General features: G+C 34.5%; 1 protein-coding gene across 4 annotated transcripts in view; it reads left to right on the forward strand.

Annotated features, from left to right (window-relative positions):
- The window catches only part of LOC149788031 (neuroglian-like), a 101799-nt gene that overhangs the window by 22829 nt on the left and 65877 nt on the right, over positions 1-13093 (forward strand). For all 4 annotated transcript variants that reach the window (XM_089974308.1, XM_089974309.1, XM_089974310.1 and 1 more), the window contains exons 10-13: positions 1611-1772; positions 2216-2397; positions 3635-3731; positions 5186-5473. In XM_089974308.1, coding sequence (XP_089830434.1) covers positions 1611-1772; positions 2216-2397; positions 3635-3731; positions 5186-5473 — 729 coding nt within the window. The remainder of the gene's footprint in view (positions 1-1610; positions 1773-2215; positions 2398-3634; positions 3732-5185; positions 5474-13093) is intronic.

Genomic DNA, 13093 nt, shown 5'->3' on the forward strand with positions numbered 1-13093 from the left:
ATTTTGGTACCTCGTTGGTGTTCTATTGCAGGGTAAGTGTTTATGATCACCCAACCCTTACATGTTTTAATTTATCCATGTTTATTTGTTTGTAAACACCAGATACTGTATATACTTGCTTATAACTTAGGTCCAGCCGCAGGTAACACAGACCCTGATCTGATGGCACATAGTGCACTGGCAGATCATGGTCCATGTTGTTTGTTCTACTGATTAATCCAACCAACTGCATAAACCCAGATCTGTTGACACATTAAGTTTGGCAGGTCTGAGTCAGTTGGATCTGACTTCTTTGCACCCAGCCAACGTTATTAAGAAACTCTGAGCCTTAGGTAAGAAGTATATTTATGATTTTATACAAATTGACTCTAAACAGAAATAAATTTTATATGTTAGAATAACATGAACAGTTCAATTTTCAACATATAGCCCCAAGCTGTCAGTTTATTTTTTACAGTCTTTGTTTATGATGCATTGAGTCAATATAAACTATGCTACTGGAGTAAGATTTTCCATTTAGTTTTGAAGTCATTGTACTTGATCAGTATTATAACACTCAGATGGAGCCACATTATCAAATCCATGCTGAATTGGTCTTGATCACAAAGGCATTTGATGCGTACTATTATGTGTGAACAAAATCATCATGATTCTGACACGGGTATTGTTAATTTGTTTTCCATTGTTCACAAAATATCTTGACTTGCAAATCCTTACACTTTTACCATAAGCCTCACTGGAATTACCCTTAATGAATAGTGAATATTACCCAAAAATGTGAAAATATAATTCTTGGAGTTGGATCTGGACATTTGCTTGTCTGGGGTTTGGTTTGGATCCTGGTTTTCCTATTAGATTCATTGGAATTGGTCAGGTAACCAGACTAACGTTTTGGAGTGCCTCTGACACTTTAATATATCAGTGTATTTCTTGTTTGTTTTGTGCTCTTAAGCTTTTGAAGTTGTTAGTATGATACAGCCTGGATATTCAAATATCAGTATTAGTAAATAGTTTCATTTTAACCAGATCTCACATGTGTTAGAGATTTATTAGTCAGTGAAAGTTGCATCTTGGTCAAAAGTAATGATATCTGTTTTAAACTTGGATAGTTTGTGAACTTGATCACTCAGATAAAAATCACTTAATTTTAATTAGACTTTATGCATAAAAACTGAAGGATGTGACAACTAAAGAGATTTTATTTCCTGGATTCCTACAGTCTTAAAGTGTATTGACTTCAACTTTACAAGATAACGAAAGAGATTTTTCCTAGATTCCTACAGACTTGAAGTGTATTGACTTCTACTTTTAAAGACAACAGAGATTTTTCCTGGATTCCTACAGACTTGAAGTGTATTGACTTCAACTTTACAACACAATAAGATTTTTTTCACATGGATTACTACAGACATGAAGTGTATCAATTTCTGCTCTTCAGCACTTTAACGTCAGTCATTGAACCTTTCTTTGAAGATATATTGCAACAAGAAAAATATTGGACTATCTAAAAATGCAGTTTTATGGGTTCTACTCTTGTTTTTATTATATCAAGCTTTTAAATTTTTTCAAAAGAAGAAATAATTTTACTCCATTCTTTCCTTTCTTTGCAGATGTGCGAGATCCAAGAATATATAGCAGTCCACATGTCCAGAAACCAAACAATAACAACATAACCTTTGTGAATCTGACGTTGGATTATCATATGAATATACAGTGTAATGCCAGCAACAAACATGGCTATGTGTTTTCTGATGTCTACTTAAATGTTTTAGGTAGGCTTTTTATCCATTTTCTTAGTGTGTGTGTGTGTGACACAATCTGGATTTTTTGCGTCATGACATTTTTTGCTTCCAGATTTTGTTATTGAGTTTTGCAGTGTAACACAATTTTGTTCAGATTGATTACCAGTTAAGCTCTTCCCTCTTGGTATTTTATTGTTTTAACCCCAGTGAACTCTTCCAAAGATGCAGTGGTGGGTGGTTGTTTTCATGTATTCTGAAAACTGTACATTGGGATTTAAAGTTATTGGACTTAATTGATGAGTGAGAAAGATCATGAAATAAGACAAGCAAATTTAAGGTACAGTTTAGCAATAGTTGGTAAAAAATAAGTTGGATTATAAAGAATTTACTGCATTTCAATTTGATATTTTAATAACTTTATTCAAAAGAAAGAATTTTTGGGTAAGAAATTAACAATATTTCATCATTTATAGCTGAGGCTCCTACAATAATTGAGCCACCACCACCCATGTTGAAGGTTGCAGAAGGAAAGACTGTTAACATTACTTGTAAAACAAGTGGCAAACCAGATCCCCTCATCACTTGGTACCGAGGATCAAGTCTTATTACAGGTGGTCGATACACCATTCAGGAATCGGGGAGTCTTACAATAGAGGTTAGTAAATTACAGTGTCCAAATCTAAACTTAGACTATGCACAGTGTTTTTTAATATGTGCATAACATGTTTAAAATAAAAACATTTAGCGGTATTGTGTTTGCCTCCATTAAACCATTCATGTGTACGTGTGCCAGGCAGGCTAGGACAGTTAGTGTTTTGGACAGAAATTTACAAAATCTGGTGAACATGATATAAAGTGGTGACATGCATTTTGTTTATAGATCTGACCCACTTGGGCTTTAGGGAGGTGTCAGAAGGTTTATATAATTAAAAAGTGAAAATAATACCAAAATATATTTATAAAACATTTCGTATATGGAATAGACAATCCAGGAAGTGATTTTTCAGGCATGATACACAGCTGACATTGGCCCTTGGTTTTGTCCCAAACTCCAGTGACTTAGCCCCTGGCTTATAAATCCCCACTATATAATAATACATATATATACTGGGTAAAGTCAACTTCAGATTTGCATTTTGACATTTCTGTCTTGGTACATCCACAATGCCTATACATTAAACCCCTGGATTTTAACTGGAAAATATTGACATCCGAATAGTATCCATCTATCTGTCTTTCTGTTTGTATGCACTTGCACTGTATATGTACTTAGTAGCCATGTAAAGAAAAACTCAGACTGGGGTGCTAGATCTATCCTTACTCTCCAGGAGATTTAAACCTGTGTAATATCTTTGAGTCCCATCTTGTATATATATAACACAGATTTGGATATAACATGATAGTGGCATGGTTCTCGAAATTTCATATACCCCAAAGAAATGTTCTTCTTAAAAGTATGATAAATAACTTGTAAAAGTTTGCTATCATTTTGATGAAGAGATTAAGTATGAATTCTAATAGATGATCATGGCATTGCTCCCGAAATTTCATATAAAAGTGTGAAAAATAATAGTTGAAACGTTTATTCTTAGTTTAGTGTGGATGCTGATGACCATTTGGATCAAAGAGTTGGTAGATCAGGGATTTCTCAAAATGTTGTGGTTTTCTTTGGACCCATGTGGCATTATCTTTTTACATGTTTAAAAATTGAGTTATAAATCGAAAACAAGATTTCCCTTGGTTCTTACTGACTTGCATTGCCACAGGTAAAAATAAAAGTATTGCAATAGTATGTAAAAGAATGAAGTGAGGGAGTCCCACAGTATGCACCATTGAAAAAACTGCATTTATTGCTGGTATGTGGCTTGAGTAAATGCTTCTTCTTTTTTCAGAATGTGGTTCTAGCAGATGCTGGGATATACCAATGCCAGGCCAGTAATATGTACAAGTCCAACGTTACTTCAACTACTTGTGAGCTGCAGGTCAAAAGTATGTCTTCTTAGAGTCATTTGCTTAGATTTGTGACCTTGGTGTACTTTTTAACTTGTTAACATGTTTACATTTCTATATGAATAATAGAATCCCTTGGGTAGCTTTGACAAGATGATAGCTGTCTTAAGCTGACCAAAATCTAGGCCAATTTAAGTATATGTACTTTTAAGCTGTATCTTGACTGGTATGTATGTTGTTTTGTTTTGCATTTAATGCCATTTTCAGTACATGATAGGCTATATATGGTGGCCAGAATAATCATTGGTGGAGGAAGAACCTGGGAAAACCCAGGTAAGAATAACTGACCCACAGGAAGCTACTGGCAAGCTTTCTCTCAAACCCACATTGGCTGAGCCTGAGATTTGAACCCATTTAGACAGGTGAGATGACAGTGTTCGGTAAAAGTGAGTGTTTCAGAGCACTTGGGGCCCTGGTGTGTACGTCTGAATGTGTGTCATTATTAACCTAAATAGTTGGATCATCAAAGTTTTTGTACACAATATTTTCAGAATTTGTAATAATTTGAAATAATACAAAAATTTTCAGACACCAAGCAAGTTTTTCTTAAAGCCAGACCCCCCTCCCCACTTTCAAGTTGTAACTTGTACATAGGAATACTTTACCTGTGCTCAAAACTGGTGGGTAGTCAGTTGACTAGCCATGAAACTGCTTTCATTTCCCTAATTGTCAACTAAAAAAACTTTAAAGTGTTCTCCTTAGGCAGCTGACACACTCCACAGCTCATGTTCAAGAAGTTCTTAAATAAAGGTAATGATATAAATGAAAACTGGCCATTTGCCTTGAGACTTATGGCCTCATTAATGAATGAATCAAATTGATAACTGTAAAATCAATCTTACATTGAGATAACATGTGATTGCAGGATTCTTTTATATTTACTGCTGGAGAGTTAAAAAAGGGAGACAAAGCAGTCATGCACATCAGTTCTACACAAGTGCCTGTCTGATTGGGCTTTAGTATAAAATGGGTTAGCTTTTTGGATAGTATTCACTGGAAGATTGATAGTTTTCCTTTGATCACAAACATCTAGACAGGGTGAAAAGTAATTAATTTTTAGTGTCCCATTATTTGTTTAGGTCAATGGTGTATGTATGTACATGATTAAATGTATATATATATGTAGCAGGAGTAATTTGAAAAATACTTTGTTATCACATGGCAATCCAAATATTCAAAGGAAGTCCTGACTGAAGAGACAATGCAGGTAGATTATCATCAGACCTGATAATGGAAAGTGTTACACAAGTCTTGTTTAATCATTTGTGATTTGCAAATAAAAAGATAATCTGACAATTGCCTTTTTTTTATGTCTTTTTGCCTGTTAGCTTTTTCTAGTTGGCCATCCCCTGCTACAGACTTATCCATATCTTATGCTTATATATATATGTATTTGACTGTACTTTAAAAATGTCTTGTCTCTTTTTATACAGGACGTACTCGCATTGAGAACATTCCCTTGGATTTGGAAATTATTGCTGGAAATGAAGGAAAGTTCACTTGTTCTGGGTCAACAGATACAGATGAAGTAGGTAATCTGGTAGTCTCATGGGAGAAGGATGGAAAGGAAATCTCCACAGAAGATCAGAGGATGTCGCAAAACTTTATGGATAATTCCCTGACTATTTCGGGAACAATTGTTCGTGATTCTGGAGTCTACACTTGTATTGTATCTAATGGTCTGGATGAAGCAAGGGCAGCTGCAATTCTTACTGTCAAAGGTAATAACTATGCCGGTAAAAAGCTACATTGAAACCTTCATGTAAAGGACGCTCAAGGAACATGGAAAAAAGTTTGTCCTTTATGAAAAGTTGTTTGATATAGAGGTTGAAAATTAAAGCAAGTAACAGATTGATAATTGTTATCCTTCATAATCAGGTGTCCTTAATCTGGTTTTTTTCTGATGAAAATAGTCTTGATTATATTACACAAAATTGTAGCAATTATGAGGATTCCGTTTCATTTGTTCTGATTTGCAGTATTTAATGTAAACTAGTTATGATGCATAGAGAATGTTTACTTCTTAATAAAGGGTTTACATGGTCATTGAAAGTCATAGAGAAATGAACACCTCAATTTAAGGTGATGACTGGAAGTACTGTTTGTTTTTCGATCATTATGCTTGCAATTCCACTATTCTAAACGGCGATTGTTCTGGTAGCCAAGTGGTTATAGCATCCACCTCTCATGTGGGAGGTTGTGGGTTCCAACCCTGGCCAAGTCATACCAATGACTTTCAAAAATGGTACTAATAGCTACCTTGCTTGGTGCTCAGCATTAAAAGGTTAGTGTTAGGACTGGTCGGCCTAGTGTCAGGATAATGTGACTGGGTGGAACATCATGCTATGTGTCTGCGGCATGATGCCCCAGTGCTACCTGTACGAAAACTTCTGCCCTGACTTTAACCAGATTCCAGGTGGAATTTTAAAGCAAATTTCACTTAACCCTTTACTTCATGCAAGGGTCTTTAAATGCCTTTACTCCATTTGCATGGAAGCGCCTTTTGATGCCTGTACCCCATTCGCGTGGAAGCGCCTTTTGATGCCTGCTATAAACATCAGCCATTTTGAGCTGGTTTTCGTAGTGCCACCTTCAGGGAAAACCCCCCTATTAGATACTACATTCATTTCTGCGAAAGACAATTATGTCAGATCACGTGGTCGCTATGTACGCACTGGTCGATATCTGCTATTTAAAGTAACGGGTCGTAATCTCCACTCTCCAAAATGGCGGTCGCGGATTTCATTCAGTACGTACAAAATTTTCAAGATTAGAGTAACAACTATGAAAGATTCAATAACTTAGGTAAAGGCTCTGATATTGATGTAGGCAGCAATTAGTTTTGTATAAATTATCAAATTCAGATGACAGTGATGTAGATGCAGACATAAACCTTGTAAGTTTCAAGTATCAGAAATGGCAGTTACGGTTGGTCACGTGGCTTCACTGACATGACGGTGAACGAGTTCTCTCTTGATTTTGAAGCACATAAAAAATTCTTCCATGAAAAATAATTACACAGCTATAACAATCGGACTTTACTCTTACATTTTTCCACATAGATGTGTACCAAAAATGTAAACTGGTTAAAACTGCTGTTAAACGTAACATACACTACATTGCTTAACAGTTCACAGGCAGACCTATGCATATGCTGTCGACTAGGTAACAGGTGTTCTATTTATAGTGTGCTGCACTTTGTCACTATGCTCTATGAGGTAAAGGGTTAAAGCCTAGATTCCACTTATTATAAATTTTAGGTGGGTTCAGGGTGGAATACAGCCCAAAATATACAAATTAGTCCGTCTATTACTAGGTGGAATCTGTTTATTCTGCTTATTTAGCCTAGATTCCCCTTATTATCACTTTTAGGCAGATTCAGGGTGGAATATAGCTCGAAATATGTAAATTACTGTTATTAGGCGGAATCTTTACTTCTGCCTAATTAGATGGAAATACCTGCAATTTCTGCCTAAACCATAAAAAATATTCTTCAGATTTCTATCAAACTGCCTAATGATTTTTAGACATTATTGGGAATCAATGATAAATATTCACAGTAATATTTAAAATGGATCATACATTTTATTTTGACAGACATTATCAAATAAGGTTTAGGTTTTTCTTGTCCTAAGGGGCAATGCCATTTTCTTTCTTGCATACAAAATCTAATCCAGCATGGCATCACTTAAGTATTTTTCATTTCACTTTAAAATTTGGTGAGATTTCACAAATATTTTGACAAAAACTTTCATTCAAATTATGTTGAAGTCTCACTCAAATTTCTTTGAAATATTTGTGAGGTTTCACACAAAAATTGACTAAAACTTTTTTAAGATTTCACTAAAGTTTTGATCATTATATACTATTTTACTGTTTTTTTTTTAGTGTTTCAGACATTTCAGTAGGTTTCAAAGAAATAATGGATATGAATTAAACCAAGGTGATATTTAAGTGTGCATGAAAACAATTATACTGATGTTGTAATTATATGACATCCAAGGCAAGAGAAATGGGAGTTAATAATAATAAAAATAATAATAATAATGACTTTATTTAGAGAAGGGAATTCAGTTACAGAACTAATCTACCTTGAGGCCTTCTATCTGTGATGTACAACATATACTGTATATACAACACGATATGAAGTATCTGACACTAAATAATTAATTGGTTTTAAAAATCAAAGTATCAAGCCTGGAACATATGCACAGGCATCTGTGAACACATAAACATAAATAAAATATAAAATATTAATCTGCATTGAAAAATTCAGCTGTGAAAATAATACAAAATTACAGAAAAGCATCCATTTGAGACAATTTGATTATGAGAAGAAGAAAAGCTAGGAGCCTGCCTTATGTCACTTGTACTGTAGACTGGATTTTTGATTGCACAAATTATGATGCTGTTGTGTTCTCTCAGATTAGTTCTTATTCCATAAGCAGCCGTAACAAACCAAACGGTCATCATGAAATAATTACTCTTATTTTACACTGAATTCCAACACGCCAAGAATATTTTGATAATATACACAATAATGCCTCACGAGATTGAAAGTAGATTCTACTTTTCAGCCAAGAAAATTCGCAAAGATATGCCTATCTTTGATAGACATGGATATCTAGCAACAATTCCCACCAGTGATCTACACGTTGTCCCTCCTTAAATTCTAAAGTTAACCAGTTTGGAGTTGTATAACTTCGAAATCATCCTGGTTCAATTCCTTGTCCTATTTAGCACGTTAGCCACTACTGTAAAGCTCTTTATGGCACAAAAAGCAAAATGCTTGTCCTGGCGTTCAGTTTTCATACAGATTGACCAATTATGTTCCCATCAAATTTGCATTCAGGGTATTCTCATTGTGGCACATTTTTCAAATGGTTATTCAATCTCTCGTCCTGCTCAAAAATTTGAATCTCAAGCATGCTCTTTCCCATCAGTTTCTGTTACGCAATGATTCATTGGACAATTACAAAATTTTGACCAATCAGAAAGCTTTATACAATGATCCTCTGTTAAACAAAAAACGGAACAAACACTTTTTTGAAAGCTCGTTGTGGAATGGGACCGGATAGAGCACTATTTAAAAAAAAATTCGGAGACGATATTAAAAAATTGTCCATATCGAGGAAATTCAGGTTAGGAGAAAAGCGATATTACGTTTTAAAATGGAAAACAAGATGTAAACTTGTTTGAGGGCAGTTAAATCCAATTGAAGTTAAACAAAAATACAACAACAACAACAAATTTGAAAAAGAAATTTAATAAGGAAAGCTGTGGAAAGAAGTTATAAATTGTGCCCAAAATAAACAATAAAATTACAGCTATCAGAAACAGGAAATATAAATGCTGCTGAAAATCATTCAAATTGTACAAGAAACAATAAATGTTATTATATCTTATTGATATTTGTATTGATCTGTCAGAGATATTACAATCACAAAATATCACTATATTTCAGTCATTTAACTTTACAGACACACAAAAGCCATGTCCTAATTCTGCCTTATTTAACTGATGTAAATGACTAAGTTCTTCATTCTGCCTAGATGCTGGTTAGAAAATAAACTAAGTCCAGATTCCTCCTTTCATATAATAGATGTCAGTGACTAAGTTCCTAATTCCACCTAGATGGTGGGTGGAAAATCAACCAAGTCCAAAATTATGCCTAAAGATGTATTTATAGCAGGAATTTGACAAAAGTCCATCTTAGAGTTAGACGGACTCTAGATGGATTCATCTTTGACTTCTCAAATTTTCCATGTCCGCCTTTGTATTAACCAGATTGTTAACATTTTAGGCAGATTCCGCTTGGAGTCTGCTTAAGTTCCATGTGGAATCCGCCTAATTATTTCGTACGGGTAGACATTACTATAAACTGCCACACTGCAGACATCTTTAAAAATCCAAATCACACATACACACATTATCCTAATCTACATGATGTAATCAGATATCATGCATAATACCTTTTTACATAATGTCATTAACACTCTTTGACTTAACTAAGTTTAATTGTCACATTTAGTCCTGGACAAGACATTGTCATAGTTTGAACAATGCATGTCTAAAATACAGGCTTGGCCTACCTATGACAATCCAAAAGCACTGAATGCCAGCGTGATTCATCTTAGATAATTTATTTGGCAAATAGGTCTACTGATAGTGATGGCAATTTACTTTAAAGCTTTGAATTACTTCAGACTATTGGAGCTAGAAAAGTGTTAAAATTGAGAATTTTAGCTGATGTGCCTTGACTGAAATTGCTCTTTGAATTGATTGGGTCACACATGTAATCAGAACTGATGTCATTTGTAAATGGATTTCAGCTTTTTTGCCAGAATTGGCACACCATATCCGTTGTTTTCACATGACGTCACAAAAGGTGTGTACTTCTATATCCGCCATTTTGAGCCCCTAGCCCCTCAAATCGGCACCTGATAACATTGTTCTTCCTGCATAATTACGAAGGCACGTCTCATTTTGTGCGTAAGTTGTTGTTGTTGTTGTAGGGTTTAATGCCATTTTTTCAGCACACGATAGGCTATACATGGCGGCCAGTATTAATGGTGGAGGAAGAACCCGGAAAAACCCCGGAGAGAACCACCGACCCACGAGAAGCTACTGGCAAGCTTTCTCACATACCCACATTGGCTGAATCCGAGACTCGAACCCATGCAGACAGAGGTGAGATGGCTGTGATCCTTAACGGACAGCGCTTTAGACCACTCGGCCACTCAGGGCCCCTTTATGCGTAAGAATATAATAATACATCACATTCTGTTGTGCATGTCAAACGCACGAGACAGAATGCGTGACTTTTCTACTTGTTTTCTTCAAGTAAAATGTTTAAATTTCAACAATCTTTGTTATTCTTTCATAAGCAAAAAGATCTATTGATAAACAAACACATAAACAAATGGATACACAAACAAGCAGAAACATTTAATAATTTTTAATTTTTATGGGATGAAATCAATGATTTGGTTATCTTTCAAGTTAAAAAGTTAATTGTAAATATATAGTTTAATATTTCTAAAAGCATTTCAGGAATACTTAGTTTTGACATTCGACACAAAGTCATGTTCCGTTTTTCATGTGTTTCGTTTGAATACAGTGAAGATGTAATGTCTTTTTGAACGGTTATCACTTTCATTCACTATCATCCTACGTCCACAATCTCCACAACAAATACAATATTTGACCAGTCTAATTAAACTGGTTTGTCAATTGTCTTTGGTACAAACACCTGTTGTCGCGAAAAGTATTTGTACATAAAAGTTCTGGCATAAAGCACATGCTGTAAAATTTTAATTCATAACTGATATTGTATCCTGAAATTCATTGTCCGGAAATACTCTTTCAAGATGACAAGGTTAGGGATATGATACGACACACTTTTTAAAAATGTAAATATTGTCTGTTTGTAAAACAAGAATGCATTTCTATTTTATAGCAATATACATGATTACGGTTCAGCTTCACTATTATGTCTTTCGATAAAAGCAAGGGAACTTCTAGCCTTAGTTTTATTTTCGTTCTATAAGGCACTTAATTTCAAGTTTAATATATGAAGTAAATGTCTTATCGACAGTTAAATCAGATTATTATCTTGAATATACATGATGACTAATGTTGACAAAGGTTTGTTAGGGACTCATAATGGTGGCGCAAGTGTGATCGCACTGCATTGTGGGTATTTGCGTACTCAATCATGACGTCGATGAAAACACCCCATAAGGTCTGATCACCAGCATAAGAGGTGTAAACATTTGGACTATTCATTTGGTGAGTGTTATGACACTATGGATTTATGAACCCAGATTAACTTTTCATTATTCTTGAGGAGTGTTTCATAGTATTGTCTGGATATTTTATTTACTACTTGGAGTATAGTTTCTTTTTGGATTAATTCAGGGCAAGGTTAATTCTAATGTACAATTGGAGACAATTTACCACCAAATTGTCCTTGATAGAGAAAACATGTGGATTTGTTTTCACTGTCTTGTTGATTCACACAAATAAAGGTAGGGATATCACACATTTATTTAATTTATGGTACTATAAAGATGTTTATATTTTTGACATGTTTGCATATTTCCAAAGTCCAGAAAATTGTGACTTCATGCTATTTTTTAGATTTCAAATTTTATTCATCTTTTGGCATAATATCTTAAGTTTATGAGTGAAAAAGAAAGTAATAATGAGGGTAAATTCCAGAAATGTACCAGTTCTCCTTACAAATGTGCTATTCAAAATACTTTGAGCATAGCTACATATAGTTTTATAAAGGTTCAGTTAAATTTAATAAATAATCTAAAATTCACATTACGAGGCAAATATATTTATTTAATCAAAATACCATTGCCTGAACAAGCAGGCTATGGCATTGATGGACTTAAAATCCCAATACAGCATTATTGAAGAGATAGTAAATCTGGCATACTCAGTAAAACACCGATTCAAGAAAGTGAAAGTTAAGCAGAGATTATGTTGGTGAAAAATATTATTTTTGAGTTAAAGTATGCAGAAGATATTACCCATGAGTAGCGAAAAAATGTACATAATAAACATAAGGAACAGTGTTTAACTTGTTCCAGCTGGCTAAGCTCGCTGTATATTTGGCCATTCAGCAGGGACGTCTCTACACAGATTAATGTGTATACACTGGTGAGGAACAGTTTAAACTCAGAAAAATCAACAGATTAATGTGTATACAACTGGACTCAACATCTTTTAAAAATAAAGTGTTAGGTATATAGTGAACTATGGCCATTTCCTCTTCCCTCCTTTTTGTTCTACTCCCCCTATATTTTCATAACAGTTGGGTACCCCGACCCCCACCCATTAGATAAAATCCTGGCAGCATCTCTAAAGTGAAAGCACTGGAGCTGCAGCTGGAGAAGAAAGTATAGAAGCTAAAGGGCAATGGTTAATATCTGGATTACAATGACTTTCTTTTTAAATATATTTTCCCTTTTATATTACATTTATTTATTTCTGTTTTGTTTTTGTGTTTGTTGCTTGTATTTAAATTAGTAACTAAAGCAGAACACTTGATACCATGACAGTCATTGGAAACTGGTTATTAAAAAATCACTGAATTTCAGCTCTCCTGATCTGTATGAACCCTGGAATATTATGTGAGAAACACTAGCAGGAATAGGTTCTGTTATAATAATAAATACTACAGCTTATTCAGCCAAATTTATTATGTTACTATGATGACATCCAAAACTGGTCGTGAGGTTACAGGCCAGATCATGCTGCAGACTGCATAGAACAAGCTCTGCCATTGCATAGTGCCCTGGTAGATTTGGGTCTGTGTAGTTTGTTTG

The sequence above is a fragment of the Sinohyriopsis cumingii genome, chromosome 11 (assembly GCF_028554795.1).
Source record: "Sinohyriopsis cumingii isolate HCF-2022 chromosome 11, ASM2855479v2, whole genome shotgun sequence".
NCBI classification, from domain to species: Eukaryota; Metazoa; Mollusca; class Bivalvia; order Unionida; family Unionidae; genus Sinohyriopsis; species Sinohyriopsis cumingii.